This window comes from Mirounga angustirostris, unplaced genomic scaffold (assembly GCF_029215605.1).
Source record: "Mirounga angustirostris isolate CCGP_5_RB_7025 unplaced genomic scaffold, mMirAng1.0.hap1 SCAF_8, whole genome shotgun sequence".
Lineage (NCBI taxonomy): Eukaryota > Metazoa > Chordata > Mammalia > Carnivora > Phocidae > Mirounga > Mirounga angustirostris.
Genome location: NW_026991716.1, coordinates 21895380 through 21916308, shown reverse-complemented (window position 1 = coordinate 21916308; position 20929 = coordinate 21895380). Strand labels below are relative to the sequence as shown.

The 20929-nt window shown below is 43.5% G+C and overlaps 1 protein-coding gene across 30 annotated transcripts in view; it reads left to right on the top strand.

Moving 5' to 3' along the window:
• The window catches only part of FARS2 (phenylalanyl-tRNA synthetase 2, mitochondrial), a 617893-nt gene that overhangs the window by 365415 nt on the left and 231549 nt on the right, over positions 1–20929 (top strand). The window contains exon 5 of one of the 30 annotated variants that reach the window (XM_064597241.1): positions 8431–9429. The exons of the other annotated variants lie outside the window; for them this stretch is intronic. Coding sequence (XP_064453311.1) covers positions 8431–8451 — 21 coding nt within the window. The 3' untranslated portion in view covers positions 8452–9429. Of the gene's footprint in view, positions 1–8430; positions 9430–20929 lie in introns of those variants that run through there. 30 annotated transcript variants of the gene reach the window in all.

The following is a 20929-nucleotide window of genomic DNA, read 5'->3' as shown; positions in this document are numbered from 1 at the left end:
CAAAAAAGGAAAAAGATGGTAACATGGAGTTAGGGAAGGAGAACCAAATCTTTGTCTTTTTAAAATCATTTCCTCCAGAACCACTATTTATTGAGGAGCCTCAAGGGCGCCCCATCATCGTGGCCCTCCTCCCTGCAGCAGCCTCCTGCAGACATGGAAGTAGAGATAGCTTTTCACCCTGGGCCTTTGCAGTGGCTGCTGTGCCCTCAGTGGCATCCCTGGCCATCAGTCCACACTGTGGATATTGAAGAATCCCTCCTCTGTTGGCTTCCGATTATTTGTGCTAACAGTGCAGAACATAAGCCTCTCTCTCTTTCTCTGCCTTTTTCATTCCTTCTGTCTTTTGTCTGTCTCTGTCCTTCCATCTCTCCATCTCTGTTCCTCTCGCTGTCTTTTTCTAGGTGACATTTTCTCTTACTCTTTGTCACTCTTTTAATATGTGTTTCTGATCCAAGTAAGGTTGTCAACATAGGTCCTAGGCTGCATGAAATCCCAAAGGAATTACTTCCCTGCTATTTATTGAGACCATAGCTGATGTATATGAAATATGATAGGATTTATCCCAAACCTAAGAACCTTATCAATTATTCATTCAGAAAACTTTTTGAGCCTCAGCTCTTGTGCCAGGCACTGTGCCTGACTCGGGGGGTTGTAGAGAGAGTCTAGTCCCTTGCCCCCGAGCTCATGCACTAGTGGAGAAGACATTAATATGGATACATGCTTGATAAAGGTCAACCAAGGGAGTCCGGACCAGTGGGAGGCAGTCAGGTCAATAATGGGGGGAAAGGAGACTGAGGACAAAGGCCTGGAGGCACCACTTGGCCATGGTCTCTCATTCTGTTTAGGTTATTTACAGGGGAGTGTGCTGAGATAGAGGGGAAATGTGGACAAGGGCAAATTTTAAGGACATGAAAGTTAGGGTTTGCACTTTCTCTGGAAGGCAGTTAACAAGACAACAAATGTGGTGATCGAATTTCCATTTTAGACATATCAGAGTTCTGATAATATAAGGGTGGGCTGGGGCACAAGGCCAGAAGTCCCACCCGGGCCTAGCCCAGGGACTAGAGAGGAACTGATGGGAGGCTGAGGGGGGCAGTAGGAGAGAGACTAGAAGCTAGGGTTTCGGCTCATGGCATTTTCAGAGACACAGTTGAAGGGTCTTGGGGCCTGGTGTGAGCAGAGTGCCCTGACCGTACGCTTGATCATCTGAGTTGAGATTCGGCTCCCTTTGAGAGTGACAGGGGGCTCTGTTGCTAACTATGCTGCAGCCACACAGGCAGACTGGTATTGACCTGGGCACACTGGGTGTTGAAACACTGGGGAAAGACGCGAGAAGCCAGGTTTCTGGCTTGGGTGGGAAACGACAAAAAACAGATTTGGAGAATTTACATGAGTGGAAAAAATTTAAGCTTAGGATTTATTGGTATCACGTTTGCATACGCTGCTTTTTGTTGTGGTTATCTTTGTCGTTGTTGTTGTTTGTTTTGATTGTTACAGGCAAGTCCTCAGTTCATGTATGGTTGTTTTAGATAGCGGGATTTGTGGGACCGTGCCCAAGGGACCCCTGGGCCGAGGTAGAAAGTAGAAGTCAGTGTAGGTGAGTCAGATCTGAGTTCTTCTGAGAGAAGCGAGGCAGGTGATGGTGGGTGTGCACATCGTTACCAAGTGAGATGAATTTGGTGAGCCGGCACCAGGATCGGCGCTGGGGAATTGCTGCTCAAAGGACAGAGCGCGAAGACCAACAAGTATGATATAGGTGAAGCTCCCTCCAGGCAAGAGGACACATTAACAGAGGCGGGTGGGGATAGAAGAGGGACTGCCGGGTCAGACGTACAGCTGTTCAGTGGTGCCTGCTTCAGGCGCAGGAACCTTTGCTTAAGGACAGTTACAGGAATGCTAATCATCATGGAAGGCCAACATTACATTATGACACACACACGAAAAAAATCACGGTTGTTTTAAGCTTTTGGAGATTTCTTCTGGAATGTTTCTGCATGGTAAGCAGAAAATATTCTTCTCTTGACCAAAGACTAAAAACTGAAAGGAAAAGAAAAACAGAATCAAATATTCTAGTAAATGCCATCCACATTTGAATATTTGGAAGATCTTCCTCATGTGTTTATTTTGTTGGAAATGTGAGGAAATAGGAAGAGAGGATATCAAAAGTTGGCTTGCATTATTTGTTTAAAGCTTCAATGATCCTGAATGTTATGGTATGCCCTCAATTCCAGTGGAATGATTAAAACCATAACATCTCCTTTTTTTACTTTTGTGGGCTTCAGCTTTCTTTTTTAGCCTCATATTACCATAACTTTTGCATATTTTAAAGGTAATTCAGTTGCCCTCTTCCCAGATATGCAGATTTCTAGTTTTATAGGGTTTTTTTTTTCTCCTTCTCACCCAATTTCCCAATTATCACCTTGTTAGCTGCACACCTGCTGCACAGAAAATTGTATTGTGCCATTTAACCTTTTAAAAGAGAAAAGATAGAGTGGAAAATACACTTTGTTAATTGGCTAATTCAGCTTCAAAGAAAGTGGCCTCTGGGTATGGAGCCTCGGCATGCTTGCTGAAGGGGCGAACCTGCTTATTTAATAGGTTCTAGAACCAGAACAAGAAAGGCCATTGACAGGACCCTGGAATCAGGGAGAACGTCGGCGCTGTAACTTTCCTGTTCCGGTCCACAGAGATCAAGCCCAATGAATAAACTCTTCTTTCCATCAGTTTCTACCCATTTCTTTATGGAAGAGCCACCTTCATTATTATGCCACTCTGAAATTATTCTCATTTATCATCACATCCAGTGATTAGCTTCATTTTGTAGTATAGAAGAAGTAAATAGATTCACTGGCTGTTTCATTTTCAGATTTCTCATGAAGATGTGGTAACTTTACACCTAAATGGTTATTCATTTACTATACTTACTTGCACATACTGTATCTATTAAAGGCAAATATGCAGCCATTAGTATGTAAATTGAACTTGGACACTGAGGTGGAGCCTCAAACATTATTTATTGACTAATTAGTTTTATTGTAATCAGAGGAGGACCCATAGGAGTGCGTAAAACTATGGGTGGGAGGCCTGCATTAATATAAACACATGTCCATTTCATTTTGGTCTGACTTAATTCATGCCTGTTTTGTGACATGGGGGTGTAATACTTTCATTTCAAAATGGTTTAGATGCTTACATAGCTATTAAATAATCATAGATAATGTAATGGAAAAGATTGTTGAATCCTATGAAAAAGAAGGCCTCACAGAAGCATGTAGAGAATCCCACCCTCGAAGCAACAGAAGTTAACAAGAGGGCACCGTGAGACCTTGTTCAAATCCCCCGTTTGGCATTTTCAGAGATGACTGGATCTGGAGCCCTCAGGTAATAACACCTTTCCCGCTCCCCTTGCCATCATCTGACCACACTCCTGGTCAACAAGCAGCTCGGACACCTGGCTGGCTTTTTCTCTCTGCCATCCCGGGAGCAATGCCACAGTCACTTGGCCTTCTGTGAATCACCCAAAAAGCATTTCCACCTCATGGATTTACTTCACAGCCACATCCAGATCATCCAGCCACTGGTCTTTTGCTGCATACCCTCTCTCATACCACAGTCCTCTGTCCTGTCCTTCTGTCCTTCCAACTGCTACATTTCTTTTTTTTTAAGATTTATTTATTTATGAGAGAGAACATGCGCACACACTTACGCATGTTGGGGGAGGAGTAGAGGAAGAGAACCCTCCAGCAGACTCCCCGCTGAGCATGGATTTCTGAAGGGGGGCTTGATTTCAGAACCCTGAGATCATGACCTGAGCTGAAACCTAGAGTCAAATGCTCAACCGACTGCACCGCCCAGGCGCCCCTCGGCTCCTACATTTCCATCAAACCTTCCCTTTGTTCTCCTCTTTACTCTGCTTCTCTTGCCCAGTCTGCCAGTCTGCCTGCGTCCCCCAGGCCTCACTTCTGGCTCCACCACACCCAGACTGAGCCTACTGTCCTCCCACCAGCACCCTCCCATTTCTGCCAACCTATATAGGCAGCCCCCTATCCTACGTTAACCCCCGGGTTTCCCTTTTTCCTGTTTGAACGTGTTTTTTCCATGTTGAACGTGCCTTACCCAACAATAGCAGAGCAGAACTGATTGACCCCTCTGCAAAAAATTGGGAGTCCTAGATTCATGGCACAAACTCCCCCACCCCCAGCCTTTAACAAATAATCTCATTTTATCACTGGAAAAAAGCAAGGCCATCTCGCATGGGATCCCTCATCTTCCCTCTTCTCCACTTGTGATTTTTTTTTTTTTTCACAGTCCTTTATCCGTCCTAGATCTACTTGGTCAGAATCTTTTGGGACGGAATCCAGAAATCTGCTTCTTAACATCCTCCCAGTGATTCTTATGTGCCTTACCCTGTGAGGACCTCTAACCAACATTGTCATAATAACCACCAAACTGGTTCCCATGACTGTGGGTTCTTCCCCTTTCTGGCCATTATCCACGTATCATGAAGTTCCTATCTTGTTTTAACACTTGGAGTAGTTCCCATTGCTTAGAGAATGGATCTTGAACTCTTTTAGCATGATGTCCAAGCTGTTTGTTCACTAATTGTCCCTTCCTATCCTGTCTCCTGCCCCTGACTCCCTTATGCCCTCTTTCTGACTTTCTGACTTCTGTGACTACATAGAACTTCTGTTCTATGAAGTCAGTCATTTTTTGTTTCATTATTCCACAACTTGTTGAGTCTGTCATGATCACGCTCTGCATTTCAGCCATTGGGTTTCTGACCGAGACATAGTCCCTGCCCTGAAGTTACAGTCGTGCTTTGCTCTATTGCTTCTCGGTCCCTGCCCTCCCCATTTCTCTTGCTGGACGCAACAGGTAACTTTTATTGAGTGCTAACCATGGGCTAAACAGTGTGCTTTAGCCAGCCCTCCTTCTTTCCCCCCTTTCTCATATATGTACCTGTGTGTGTTTGTATAATTTTATTTAACCCCAGCCATATGGCATAGTTACTATTATCTTGATATCCCCATATTGCCGTAAAGGCATTTGAAGTCTACAGAGTCTTTGAGCTGATATGGGTGGACTCTGGATTTGACTCCCTGGCCTTCTGACTCGAGAGCTTGAACTTGCCTTCTCTGTGCTCTGCTGCTCATCCTTCAGGCCATGATCAGACCTGATACCCACTCTGTCGTCCTCCCATCCCCACACCTTTTCTCCCTTCCTTCACTTCAGTTTTCCACCAAGTACTTTGTTTATTCAGTAACCATTCAACAAAATTTAAGTGCCTTCTCCATACTGGGCTTCACTGTAGCACTTTCCACTTTTGCCATAGTTGGTCCTGTCTTTTCTCTGCTCTGGGCTTAGGAGACCCTTAGGTGCTGTGGGTCACGTCTTATTCCTTTTATCTTCAGTACCGGGTGCTGGTTTTCTCGGTGATACTAGCACAATCTGTGGGCCAAGAGCAGCACTCAGTGATGTTCAGTGAATGATATAAGGGGAGCAGAGCATTTTCAGTTAAAGTGTGCTTTCCGTAGTCTGTGCCTAAAAATATATATCTGCCAGCGAAAATCATGGTGACAGTAGGAAAAATGTTACACGGTAAAGGCTGACAAACTTTTCCCAGGAACACTTCAGCAGCTGCATTGTATCTCAGTAGTGCCTCTGCTAATTGCATGTACTTCTCAGCTACCTTATTAAATGCATTAGGACAGTATCTTCCAAAGACTAGGTGTAATGTATGGAGCAATAATATTTGTAATAACAGAAGGCTGAGAACATACACCTCCATCTAGAAGAGACCATTTACATAAATTGTGGAAGGCTTGTAAAAGAAATACTATGGTGCCATGAAAAAGAATGAGGTAGCTCTCTGTATAAAAATGAAAAACAGTATCTATAGCATGTTCCTGCTTGAGTTTCAAAAATAACAAAAATATACACCATGTGAGTATTCACAGAAAACCCCTGGAGGAATATATAAACTCTTAAGAATGGTTGCATTTGGGAAGAGGAGGAGGCCAAAGTTCTAGGTTAAGAGGAAGACATCATTTTTATTAAATACCCTTCTATAATATTTGACTTATTTGCTATGTGCATGTATTACATTTTTTACTGTTTTATACTTGATGTGATTTTTTGGTAACTTTTTTTTTTTTAAAAAGATTTTATTTATTTAGGGGTGCCTGGGTGGCTCAGTCGATTAAGTATCTGCCTTCAGCTCAGGTTGTGATCCCAGGATCCTGGGATCGAGCCCTGCATCTGGGCTCCTTGCTCAGTGGGGAGCCTGCTTCTCCCTCTGCCTGCCCCTCCCCCTTCTTGTGCTCTCTCTGTCTATCAAATAGAGAGCACAAGCAGGAGGAGCGTCAGAGGGAGAGGGAGAAGCAGGTCCCCCACTTAGCAAGGAGCCCGACACTGGGCTCAATCCCAGGATGCTGGGATCACGACCTGAGCCGAAGGCAGACGCTTAACCGACTGAGCCACCCAGGTGCCCCAATTTTTTGGTAATTTTTAATTGTCATATGAATTCAAATTTAAGGAAGAGTTGTAAGAATAGTGCAAGGAACACTCAAATACCATGTATGCACACCAATCATATGTGGTAAATACAGTTGATCCTCATTATTTGTGGTAGTTATGTTCTGTAAACTTGCCTTGAACACTGAATACCAAACTGCACCTCTTGGGAGATACAGGATTAGATTCCTACCAGCCTCTGGTCACAACACTGTCATCAACTAATCAGTGCATAACCTTGTTTTATGTGCATTTCTGCTTAAAACACCTTATTTAATATATAGTTGATTTGTTAACATTGAACTCATGATCAACAGCGCTGTGCTCATGTCTGAACAAGGCTTAGCTAACACATGTATTTTCTCCATAAGGCACATCACAGCTTTCTTGCGCTTAGGAACACTAGAAAACATTTTAGCTCTGCACTTGGGGGCTGTTTTAAAAAGTGAAACCACCAACAAAAAGCACAAAAATAGCAAAAAACGTGGCACTAAATAGACTTGGAAAAGGACACTTCTTTACAGCATGAGAGCTGAAACAAGACAGCAGTGTGGCTTTGTTCAACCTCAGCTGGGAACGTGCACATTGGGCAACTAATTTTTCACCACTGTGCTCATGTCTGCAAATGACCGTGAAAATGCTGCAAGTATTGATTTGGGGGTAAATACAGAACCTGAATAATGAGGATGGAATACATACACACACACACAACACATTATAATACATTTTTATACATAGTATAATATATGTAGTATCTTTTATATTCTATCTTTTATGAGACAAATAGATACTATTTATGTGTATACAAATGTGTACACACACACAAACATATATATATGTGTATATATATTATATATACACACACACCCCCCCTCTGATTTGAGATCAAGTGGCCCACACATGCCCTTTCCTCTTAAATTTTCTAAGAAAATTAATTTTCCTCCTGTATTTTCTAAGAACAAGCACTTTTTCTTACATAACCACAGTACAGTTAATAAAGTCAGAAAAGTTCATGTTGATTCAACATCCAACACACAGCCCATATTCAAATTTTGTCAACCTTCCCAATAATGTTTTCTATTTCTATTTTCTTCCCTGCCCAGGACCCAATACAATTAATATTTGTATTTAGTTGTTCTATCTCTTTGGTCACCTTTAGTCAGGAATAACGTCTGAGCCTTGGTTTATGTTTCTTGACCTTGACATTCTTTGAACAGTACAAACAAGTTGTATAGTAATGGGCTTCAGTTTGAATTGTCCAAAGATTCCTCATGGTTGGTTTCAGACTGTGCGTTTTTCACAGGAATACCACAAAAGTAATGTTTTGTCCTTCTTGATGTGTGGTATCGGGAGGAGCATGACGTCCATTTGCTCTCATATTAATGGTGATAGTTTTGATCACTAAGTTAAGGTAATGCCCTCCATGGTTCTCTACCAGAAAGTTACTCTTTTTCCCTTTATAAGTAGTAAGTAATCTATTTATGGGGTGATACTCTGAATCTCTTGTGTCTCATCAAAATGTCACCCATTCATTTATTTATTCATTCAGTTATTCATATAAATAGGACTTGTGGCTTATTATTTCATTCAATGAACCATCCTTAACTCATTTTGTTTTAAATTTTGAACCTCTCATTTTCCCAGATTTGGCCCTTCAAGTTGCCTCCTATGTCCTTTTGATGTGTCTATGATTCTTAGACAACTTTTGTGTTACCTGGGGTGATTGGAAGTGTCCTAGATCTTTACAGCTGGGTGCTAAGAATGTACTTTTACAATTTGTGCATTTCGCTATATGTATATTTTACAAAAAAAAAAAAAAAAGAATGAAAAATTGTTGAACTCTAGTCAGTAGGGTCTTTCTTAAATATATATAATGGTATGGGTGAGTAATTCTGAACTCTCTTCTTTTTATTCTAGTTGAAGCAAATGAGTCAGTAATACTGAGGTTGATGAGTGCCAGGTTTCTCACTGTGGAAGAAAGGAAGAATAGATAAGAAGAAAGGAAAGGCAACAGTGAACCCTGGTTGCTAGATTCGAATTAGAGGTACTGATGGTTTTTTAGATAGTTAATATAAATCGTGTGTATGCGTGTGTTTGTTTCCCATCTCCAGCTCTGCCTACTTTGAGGGCCTAGAAGTAGTAATACAACAGTACCACTGAGCAGACCAGCTGACCAGATTTTATTTATTTATTTATTTATTTTTAATTTTTAAAGATTTTTTACTTATTTATTTGAGAGAGACAGAGATTGCAAGAGAGAGCAGGAGCCAGGAGAAGAGGGAGAAGCAGGCTCCCCACTGAGCAGGGAGCCCATTGCAGGGCTCGATCCCAGGACCCCGAGATCATGACGTGATCCAAAGGCAGACGCTTAATGGACTAAGCCACTGAGACGCCCCAAATTTTAGTTTCTAAATTGTCCCCTAAAAGGAAGCAAGGTTCTTTGTAGAAAAAAACTGAATCTATGGTCAGAGCAGGAAGAATATGAGATGAGCCTGGAATATGTCATTGAACTTGATGTGATTTCATTATATATTTTTTTCTTCACAATCATTTCTGAAGGATTGAATTACGTTCCCTTTTTCTGTTTAACTGCTTCCTAAATCTATAGGAAAGCAAAACGATGGAGCTTTTGTTAAGCATAAACCCAGAAAGCAGAATCCACTAGGATCTAGCTACAGCTTTGGGAAAAAAAAAAAAATTGATTGCACTGTATCTTTCATAGTGTCCTCTTGCAGCTATGAATCTTGGTTGCTGTTTCCTGAAATCTGATAACACCTCCATTCCATTTATAGACATAAATAGTGGTTAAGTCCTCTGGTGGCCCAGCATCTTCTTCCTCAGCACGTTTGGTGCCAATGTCCAGGAGCAGGTATTCATCCAGCGCCCCAGCACCCCTATTCCCCAGCCTACCAATGACAGCCCAGGCAATGGCCCATTCTCCCTGGGCAGGGGGTCCACCACCCTGGGGAGGCAACTCTGGACTGTGGTGAGATTGTGCTCAAACTCCTGCCTTTCACTCCATGTGCAGATGGCCATAAAGAAGCCTGAACGCACAGGGTGGGAGGAAGTAATTCATTACCTTTTCTGTTTAAAAACAAAAAAAAGTTATTTAGGGGGCTGCCTGGGTGGCTCAGTTGGTTAAGCTTCTGACTCTTGGTTTTGGCTCAGGTCATGATCTCAGGGTCATGAGATGGAGCCCTGCGTCAGACTCCGTGCCTGGCAGGGAGTCTGCTTGAGATTCTCTCTCCTTCTTCCTCTGCCTTTCCTGCCCATTCTTTATTTCTAAAATAAATAAATCTTAAAAAAACAAACAAACAAACAAAAACGTTATTTCGGGGGTGCCTGGGTGGCCCAGTCAGTTAAGCATCTGACTCTTGGTTTCGGCTCAGGTCGTGATCTCAGGGTCATGAGATCAAGTCCCGAGTCAGGCTCCCCGCTCAGTGCAGTTTGCTTGAGTTTCTCTCTCCCTCTGCCCCTTTCCCCCATGCTCTCGCTCTCTCTCTCCCTCTTTGTCTCTCTCTCTCTCTCTCCAATAAATAAAATAAATAAATCTTTTTAAAAAATTAAAAATTATTTAGAAGAGGAATACAAGTAAACAAAATAATAGGAAGACATGACCTCTGGAGCCAAATTTCCTGAATAAGTCCCAATTCTACTACTTACTAGTAGGTATTAAAAAAAAAAAAAAGATTTCTCTGGGTTTGTTTTCTCACTGTAAAATGGGAATAATATCAATTTCTACCTATAGGGTAATGTTGTGAGGATCAATCAGTTTAATACATGTGAAATCCTTAGCATAGTACCTGACATGTAGTAAGTGTTACATTAATCTTAAATATTATAGCTGTAAATGACGATGTTAGTATATTAAATAACGTATTTAAATGAATTTATTAAGTGCTTATGTGCAAATCCTTCTGCTCCGACTCTGTTAGGAGTTACTGTATCCACTTTAAGGTAAGAGTAAATGTATCAAAAAAAAATATTTTTGAGAGCTCTTCCTGTTTACCAGAATGACTTTACCCACAAAAAGGAAAAATAATGAGATTTTAATGCTTTTTCTCTTGGTTCAGCAGAAGGACCAAGTTGTTTTTCCCCTAAGGCAATGTTCACTTTGGCCCATTCAAACATTCTTCACGTCCTGTGTGGAGGGGGTATGTGCCCCTTCTGTAGCCTGTGAATGGCACCACGCCTCTCGTTGAATCACTGACGGGCTCTCTGTATTTCTTTTCTGGAAACAGATACGTAATCACCATGACAGCACCGTCCCTCACTGCTAATGAAAGTAAGCCTTCTGTATACCTGCAAATCTACTTTAAAAAAAAAAAAATGGCATTTGGGGGCGCCTGGGTGGCTCAGTCGTTAAGCGTCTGCCTTCGGCTCAGGTCAGGATCCCAGGGTCCTGGGATCGAGCCCTGCATCGGGCTCCCTGCTCCGTGGGAAGCCCGCTTCTCCCTCTCCCACTCCCCCTGCTGTGTTCCTGCTCTCGCTATCTCTCTCTCTGTCAAATAAATAAATAAAATCTTTAAAAAATTAAAAAATAAAAAAAATTTTTAAAAATGGCATCTTTAAAAAATATTGCTTTCCTGTTTGAGATCAAGTACTCACTCATCCTATCTTTCTTTATCTCCCCTCCACCCCCCCCAGCCCTGGCCCTTGGTTTCATCTACTTTTTCTTTGCTAGAACATAGGGCCATAAGGAAGAAAGTGTGGAATTTCAGTTGAAGAGAGTTTGGTTTTCTGGATCGTGTTATCCCCATTTTTCATTTGACAAAACTGAGGCTGCAAGACGTATCTACTCTGTTGTGGTCCAGAAGGGCAACCGCACAGAAACTCGCTGGCCCTGTCCTAAGAGCTCCGCCCATCTAAAGCAGGGCTACCCCAGTGGCTCGTAGCATTGTCCACAATGTGGCTCTGCAGCTCCATACATAAGCTTGCTTTCTTTTTTTTTTTTTAAAGATTTGTTTATTTGAGAGAGAGAGAGAGGGAGAAAGTGGGGTGGGGAAGGAGCAGAGGAAGAGGGAGAGAGAAACTTAAGCAGACTCCACGCTGAGCTTGGAGCTCCATCTCACGACCCTGGGATCACTACCTGAGCCGAAACCAAGAGTCAGGCTCTTAACCGCCTGCGCCACCCAGGCGCCCCCATACATATGTTGGCTTTCTAAACCTCAGTTTCTTCTGTGAAATGGGCATAATATCCCCCTCCCCTCACACGATGGGAGTAACTGAGACCTTGCATGTGAGATCCCTTTGGGTACAGGGATAGTACTGGGCAGTGCTGTAAAGATGTAAATTATCACTAGCTTCTGGAGACCATTGTACATGATGTGAAAACACCAAGGACTTCACCCTTAGGGTTCCAGGTAGTCCTCTTCATTTCCAAATAGAGGCCTGGTTGACATACTAAGTATCTGTCAGTATGAGCACTTAGTGGGGAACAGAGTTTGCCAAAACCCACATTTGTTTAGTTTGAAGGATGAACAGAACCACTGGGAAAGTTTTCTCTTCGCTGGTTCTGGAAAGGTGTCTCTCAGGGTGCATAAGATTATCAAGTCAAGTCAAGCAGCATGGTGGAGTTGATAGGAAGCCACATACCAACATGGGTTTTGTTTGAAGGTGTGCAGCCGGAAAGTGTGCAGAATGACAGAGGGGTGGAACCGTTTTCACTGCTGGATTTGCAGCATTGATTATTCACCAGCGATCTGTTGAGAGCCCAGCAGTGGAGGTGGCTCCTGCTTTAAAAAGCGCCCAGTGTAGCTGGGGAGAGAAAACCAAGGCACGAGAAACAATTTTAGGAACATGTGGGCACTCTCTTGACTTAAGAATGCAGAAGGAAGTTCCAACAAACAAACAAGGAGGAATTAGGGTAGACCAGAAAGGTGGATCTCAGAAAGCCTGTATATGGGTTATATTTGGCTTTCGAGTAGAAACCCGGAGGAAGCTAGTCATCTGCCCAGCCTGCCCACGCTGCCCCCAAGCCCCAGCCAGTTCTGTTGCTGAGTGGGCCCCACAGGGGGCGCCATTTCTCAGCACGCGCACAGTCCAGTGCCCAGCCAGGGGTGTGCCAGAGGTTGGGCCTGCTTGTTTGCTCTGAGTTCTGGAACCTTCCTGCCGCTGACAGGGCCTTTGTGCTGTTAATGCACTGCTGTTAATGCCGGGGAGGGACAGAGAAGAAAGAAGGGCATGGTTAGGAGTCCTGCCTGTGCCCCTGGGGGCGTGCGGGGTGGGGTGGGGGGTCCTCACGAAGGAGCTGGGGGCTCACATCCCAATGCACTTGACCATGATTCCGTAAGGTACTTCCAGTTCAGACCGACCCCAGGAAGGCCGTGTCAGAACCAGATGCTAATATTACTACTACGAATAATGAATAACCTTTAGGAAACACTAATGTGCCCACCTTGACAATACTAAGTACTTTTCATATATTTTCTATCATCTTTATGAAAGCACCTTAAAGAAAGTACTAAGAGTATCCCCATTTTACAGATGAGGAAACTGACATTTCCAGAATGTAGAAATCTGTCCTAAGAAACACAACTCTCAGATCGAACCGTATGAAATTGCTTTTGGGGGGAGTCAAGAGAGTCAATCATTAGCAGTTTCACCAGGCTCAACATGATCATCTGTGCCTTTGCTACCAGATAGCTCTGAGTGTGGGCGTATATTCTGATGGAGAACCCCCCAGCCGGGCTATCTTTTAATCAGATTTCATCCATTGACAAAAGGGACCTTTACCCAAGTTACGGTAAAAAAAATGTTGGCACTATCTTTCAGCAAAAAGGATGGTCCTTTCTGTTAAAAATGTGAGTCACAGAATAATGAAGTTTATGATGTCATTGCTGACATAAGAGTGTTCATTCAGCCTTGCAGATTCTTTTCCAGTGGCTTGAGTTTTTTCAAAGCGGGGTGCCCGGTGAAGCTCACATAGAGATGTTTGAGGCATATTAAAAGAGTGCTCAGCCGAGGCCTGATGGGGTTTAGGAAATAAATGTGCTGCATGTCTGGTGTTTCCAGCCCTCCCTCATTCATCATTAGACCAGTGACACTCCTTACACAAACATCTTACCAATGAATGAATGTTCCCCACACCCGATACATCATTCCCATGCTTAAAAAAAAGTCCTCGTAAAAATGAAGTGGTTCAGCATGCCAAGTATATCACTGTTCTTCCTCAACAATTAAAATCTGTAAACAGAATGAAATTAGAATAAAGAATATTTCTAGCTCGGTTACATTTCCAGTTAGGTCTCAGACCTCAGGAGTTTTCTGTTCAGGCCACCAGTGTTGGTCGAGCACCCGCTGTGGGTACAGCCTGATGAGAAGCACTTGGCAGGACTTGCAGAAGAATTATATATATTTAAGTATGCCCACTTAGTGCCTCAGTTTCCCCACTTGTAAAATGAATGAAGATGGTTCTATCTCCAGGGGATTTCATTTGTATGACAACTTAAACTCTTCCAGTGAAGCATGGATGTCATTTAAATTAGTAAGTCTAACTGATCAGTAACAGAAACCAGTTCACTCACTATCTCCTGTATTTACAGTTAGGGTTAGTTATTTGCTTAACAGATCCTTATATCATACTTCCAGGAGCTATTCTAGGCACCTTACATTTGCATCTGTTAAATAGATACTATCAGTATCCCCATTTTACAGATGAAGAAACTGAGACCCGGAAAGGTCATATAACGGGCCACAGCCACACCCTCTGACAGGAAGTAACAGAGCCAGGTATGAGTGCAGGCGGTCTAGTTCATACGCTTAATGAGTGCATGCGATGACCCAGTTTGGTCTGTCCCTGGCACAGGCAAGTAGCCCTTTTCACTGGGGAGGCTTGTGTCGGATGGGTTCTCTTTTGTGTCCCTAAATGTGAGGCATTTTGAAGAAGTTACTGCTGCTGCCTCAGGGTTAAATGGCTTTTTCATCTAATTTTTAGTGGAATTCAAAAGCAGCAAGATGAATTTAGGGGTGCCTGGGTGGCTCAGTCAGTTAAGCATCTGCCTTCAGCTCAGGTCATGATCCCAGGGTCCTGGGATCAAGCCTCGCATCGGGCTCCCTGCTCAGCGGGGAACCTGCTTCTCCCTCTGCCTCTCCGTCTGCTTGTGCGCTCTCTCTCTCTCTCATGAATAAATAAATAAAATCTTCAAAAGCAGCAAGATGGATTTTTCCAGGAGATATCTCCATTTCTGTTTTGGAGGAGCCACCAGGTGTAGTCCTCCCCTCCCCTGGGGCTTCCCCTCCCCCCACCCGCCTTGAGTGTGCCCGGAGGGCACTGGGGCAGCCCTGAGGTTCTGCCTGTCCAGGTGAGAAGGGAGAGGCGGGGTTAGGCTCTCCTCTCTGGCTGTGGATGGCACCCCTTATCAGAGTTCAGCTTTCCCCTTTCCTTGTACTTTCATAAACCCATTCATCCAGGCTATAGGACAGAAATAGCAGGATTCACCAGACTCTCCAAAAAAATGGGGCAATTTTTGCAACATCATTGTCTCCTCCCGCCTCCTCTAACTATCCAAACAAACAAGAAAACAAGCAGCCATCCATTTTCCAGCCATATCTCCAAGGGCTTATTACTCTCTGCATAGGAATTTCAGATATTTTCAAAGAGGCTTTAAAGGCCTTTTTGTAATAAACTTCTTCCTCCCTGGGGTGTGTGTGTGTGTGTGTGTGTGTGTGTGTGTGTGTGTAGTATTTTAATTGTGTCCTTTGGAGAAAGACTGTCTTAGGTTCTGTCACTGGCACATTTCCTTGATGGTTATTTTATCAGCATGTTCTTTTTCAAACCTTCCATAGCTATGTATCTGCCCCCAAATAGCATTTAATGAAGAGGTCTTTGAAATAAATCTCTAAAAACAAAAGCTACTTTATTCATCATCTGTGGGGAGAGCAGCTCATCTGTAAATGCATAATTAGAAACCAGAGGAGTGTGTTTGTGCATGTGCCTGAGCGTGGGTAGATACCGATGGTGTTAATAAAATCCTGGTTTCCAGTTCCTTCTTCTCTGATCGGAATAAGAATTAGGTTACATGGAAACCAAATGACAAGAGGCAGCAGAGAGAAGAAAAATGCATTATTGTTATTATTGTAATACCCTTCTTCCCATATTCTTTTTCATAGCAAAACATTGGTGTAGAGATCTTTAGATTTGTGGGGGAAATAAATGTTTACTTTTTTGTAGAATAAAAATAACCTTCCATATTTCATTTTTAAAGGCAACTGGTCTTTAGGATCGGCTCCTTGATATATTAAAGTCCTAGTAGTCATAATCTGACTAAGCCATGTTATTTAGAAGCCTTGTTATGATATATTCTCTGTAAACCACCATGGTGAGGAATGGGGTTAATTAAAATGTGTGGCTAACTGGGAGCTGTATGACTTAACTAGATGACTGAGGTGAAAATGACTGATAAATAAGAAAAGAAAATGCATTTCGTATAAAAACGCAACGTTTAATGAGGCCATTAACATCTGGCAGTACTTTCTGATGTGCTTCAGTGGAAGAACGGGGTAACAGGCACTTTCTTGATAACCCTTTTGACTGTTGTCAATTCACTTGTCCTCTTTGGGCTTCATTTTCATCGTCTTTTAAATGGGAATGCATTGGGGACGCCTGGGTGGCTCAGTCGGTTAAGCGGACAACTCTTGATTTCGGCTCAGATCATGATCCCAGGGTCATGAGATCCAGCCCTGCAGGGGACTCCCCAGTCAGCGAAGAGTCTGCTTCTCTCCTCCTTTTGCCCTTCCCCCCCCCATGCTCACTCTCTCTCTCTTTCTCTCTCAAAAATAAATAAGTCTTTAAAATGGGAGTACAGTGGTTTCTATTTCACAAAGGCAGAACTGAAGTAAAACAGTAAGTGTCAAAATATCCTGTATGTGTAAGGTTATTTTTTATTGTCTTCCCGTTATAGATGTGTTAGAATGGTTTTTAATAAAAGTGCAGATTAATAGAATAAAAGCAACAAGATGTATTCTCAATTGAGGAGATTTCAGGTTATTGAGGAAAAGGTGAGACCTTATTATGAGGTTTCACTCATGTGGCTCCAGAACATGTCGTGTCCACTACAACATATCCCAGACCGTGTTCCTTGCGAACAGATTATTTTACAACTAAACATGGCTTCCCTTACTTGGAGATTCACAAAGCCCAGTAGTGTTTTAAGAGTTCTAGGAAGTCTTATAGTAAGAAACCTAAAGCTATCATTTCCCAAGTTCTTTGACCATGGAACCCTTTTAAGGAAAGCACCTATTAGTATTCTTCTAACGCCCGGACTCCTTCAAGTTCATGAGCTTTGGAGGCGGACTGCCCATGTTCAAACCTCAGTTATGTGACCTTGAGCTAATTACTTGATATTCTCATTTTTTTAAAAAGGGGCAATAGTATTTATCTCATAGGGTTTTTAAATGAGACAACATGTTTTTAGTACATATTGTTAGATGAGGTATTGCATGTGAATTATGAACGAACACGGTTAGAGGCAGGTAAAACTCTGCTTTTGGAGATGGTAGGGCTGGGGCGGGGGTGGGGGGGTGGGGATGGGCTGGAAGCACTTATTGGCCAGCGGTCCTCTCCAGTCTTTTATTCCCCCATTGAGACAACTGCCAGGTCTCTTCATGATTAAGTTCTCCCCTTACTGTGAAGTGTGACCCTGAATTCTTCCCAGGGTGGTCTTGTTACCGCCTGGTCTTACTATCCGAACTGCCCGTCAGCAACTCGCATGTGTGCATGGGCTAGGTGGGGACGGGCACAAGGTAAGGGGCAAATGGCAGGGCTTGCCAGCCTCTTCGAAAGGGGGTCCAAGCCTCGTGTTGCCACATCTTCTAATTTCTAAGAGATAAGTTAGAAATCCAGATGATGTAAAATTTCCTGATTTTTTTAACATAGACAAAGTATTCAGATCAAAAATACAAAACAACATGTTTGGTCCTTGAGTTGCCAGTTTTGCAACCTCTGCCTTAAAAGCAAACTCACAGGTGCTGCCTCCTCCCTCCCCTGCCATCTTTCCCACCTTTTAGCTTTGGCCTGATGTCTGCCCTTCTCCTAGAGGAAGGAAACCCTTTTTTTAGTTAAGCTAATGAGTCTCCTTGGTCCCACCTGCTGGTTCTCTCGTTGTCATAGGACCATCTTTCCTCTGAGTCCTCCCTGCCCAGTATCACCATTCATTCATGAATGCCCACTAGATGCCAGGCTCAGTGGGTTCATTTCCACATAATTCCTCCGGGAGACCCTGCACTGTGAGCCCTGCAGCAGCCTGGGAAGACCCTCCCAGGTCAGAGTCAGAGTCGCATCGGTCTCTTGCCCTCTGCTTTTCTTCATATTCACACCTTCGGCAGGGCTGAGCAGCTCCTAAGGGGGCCGTTTTCTAGGAGTTATACTCTTATCAGATTGGACCTTTCTAGATAGTTTCTCTTGACAGTTTTAGGTTAATCTTCAAAATATTAGTCCTTTAAAACCTACCTGGAAAACTGGCTCTTACCATCTTATCTCTGTTTGACTGGTGTGTTTCTCCATTTCCAGAGGTGCTATATCTTATCACCTTTATAATCTGTGCCTGTCACAGTGCCTGATAAATAGTAAGAGGGTGATAACGAGCCCAAGAGGTGAAGCCAGCTTGCCTGGCTCTCTAACTCTAGTTAGATAGTTCGAGATCGTGTAGAATCACATACTAGTTCTATAACTGTAATCCTGGGCAAGCTTCTTAGCCTCTGTGCTTCAGCCTTCTCATCATAATGAGGACTTGGTGTGAGATTCATGGAAACCACCAGGGCCAGTGTCTGGCACATAGTCAGAGCTCTGGAAATATTGACTCTTATTAATAGTGGGATTACTATTCATCTGGCAGGAGTGCAATACGTGCTGATCAGAGGAATGAACTCACAAGACTAGTTTGGCTTTGGCAGTAATCTTCTCCAGAACAATGTAAGAATCGTCTTTTATTTTGAAAACAGGGGAAGTCCTGTCACTTTCCTCAGCAGCGTCCCATTTTTCAGAGTCTGCTCGATTGGTGGGCTGCATGCGATCCCCTCCGCGGGTGGGCTGGACCGCAGCCGTGCCCCTGCGGCAGCTCCTGAGGGGTCAGACGAAGCACGATGGAGCATGCCATCCCTGGGAACACTAGTGGTATCCTCTTAAGATTCCAGACACTGAGCCTGGGCACACAGCATCTGCAGAAGTCTTTTATGAACATAGATGCTGAATATATATCCTTTCAGTAGATCACTTCAAGTAGATACTTTTTCTCCATTTTATGGATATGTGTCAAATAGCCTTTTGTACGTAGATGCAGAACACATTCTAAAAACTGAGTAGCTCATGCATATAAATGAGCTGCTGTGTCTTAGTGCCTAGATGCACAAACTTTGATGCCAAGCCGATCGGATTCAAGAGCCAACTCCGCCCTGAATAGCCCTGTGACTTTCCGCAGGTCACTTAACTTCTGTAAGTCACAGTTTCTCCATCTGTAAACTGGGAAGCCAAAAGTAATTACCTCCTAAGGTTGTTTTTGAAGATTAAATATCAAAATGTACCAAAGGTCCTCAGCTCAGTACCTATGCTGGCACATAGGAAGTGCTCGGATATACATATATTTACGGTCGACAGAGCTCCTGAATTGGGTCTTTGTGTGGGCAGATGGGATAGTGAAGAGTAGCGCATGTGTGACCAGTATCCTTCCACGGAGTGCGAGAGGCAGTGAATGGGCTACTCTGTTTGCATCGGAGCCCTCCGGAGAGCTCCTGGAAGAGACCCGGGCCAGGCCTCCCCTGAGAAGTGTAGATTCTGTTGGTTAGGGGCTCAGGCAGCTGGGCCAGAGCATGCGCTCCATGGGTCATGAGGTCATGGCCAGCATCCGCCTGGGCAGTCCTCGCCACAGATCGTACCCCAGTGTCACCCAGCACAGAAATGTGCATTGGTTGATAAGAGACAGGCTGGGAGTGCCAGTCGTCATCAGCTCCATCCCCACCTCTGAGGTGATATTCCCAGCATTCAACCTGCTGATAGGAATTTACATTGGAGAGGAAACTGACACACCACTCACATTCCTCTTTTACCTCTAAGCCCCATATGTGTAGCACCTGTTCCGACAGATTAGTCAGTAGAAGTGTAGCTTTGTAAATTGTACTGACCTGGTCAGCACTTTGATTTTTTGAGGTTGGGGGGAGAGATTTTGTTTCACTTTTTTACATAGCCTAGAGTATCTGTTATGAACATTTCTAGACCTTTCTCTTTCACTAAATTTTAAGATCCTGTGAAGAGTGTCTATGTCTTAACTCATTTTAGATTTCTTAACAGCTGTCTTGTGTATTGTAGGCATCGAGTGAAATCCCCAGGGAACTGGATTAGCCATGAGAAATCAGTAACCAGTCATCAAGATCAGCTTTGGAAAATTTATTCTGGGGTCATTAAATTATCCAGATCAGCCACATATTAAAAAAGTATATAGATCTAAGAGAACAAGTACAAATGTAATGTTACAATTTCACAACAGAGCCAGATTTCTGCTCAGTGAAACTTTGGGAACAGACAGGGAAACCCTGGTGTTTCAGATAAAGAAAACTCTAGTTAGATAGTTCGAGATCGTGTAGAATCACGTACTAGTTCTATAACTGTAATCCTGGGCAAGCTTGGTGGTGGATTTTTACAAATTAGGTAAAGACTCAGATAAAGAAACTCAGATAAAGAAAACTTCACCCTCTTATCCATTTGAACTAAACTATACATTGATTTCCTGGAATTTCAGGGAAAATACCCTACTTAAATGAAATTTAGATAGCTAAGAGTCACAGAAAGAGCTACGGCCACACAGCAGTAGGAAGGAGTGAAGGGCAGGGACTGAGTGACCCTAGACTGTGCTGTCAGTGTCTTGCATTAGGGAGTGGTAGCACATGACGAGAAACCGTCTGTTATGTCTACAAGTTACATCAGCTTCTCTGAGCAACTACTCAGTTAGGAGCTGGGGGGAAGATCACAGACACCCGAGGTATGCCTTCTGCTTCCGTGAAGCCTCCACTCTTCCTCCTGACAGGCAGTCGCATGGCCCGCTAGCCTTGTCCACGTGCACGTCCTGAGGGAGAGTCAGGTTCAACACACCAAATGTACTTCCGCTCTTTCTCAGCCTTTGGAACTCCACTTCAGATATTATCTCCTGGATGTCGCTGACAGGATGTCTTTGCTGAAGACATTTTTCTTGTGCCTTGAAGACCCCCTGCTCTCTCCTACTTGTGCCGCTGCCCACCCCTCAGGCTCAGACAGCCCCTCCCTTCGTGAACATCCCAGAGGAGAATGATGGCTTATTGGCTTGCCATGTGTTTGTACCTCAGCCCTGAAACTCACTTACCTGAGGTTGAAATTAAATATTTCTAGTAACCCATACTGACCACCCCTATCAGCTTGCAGATGTCTTGGGAAAAAATATTTTCCTCACCT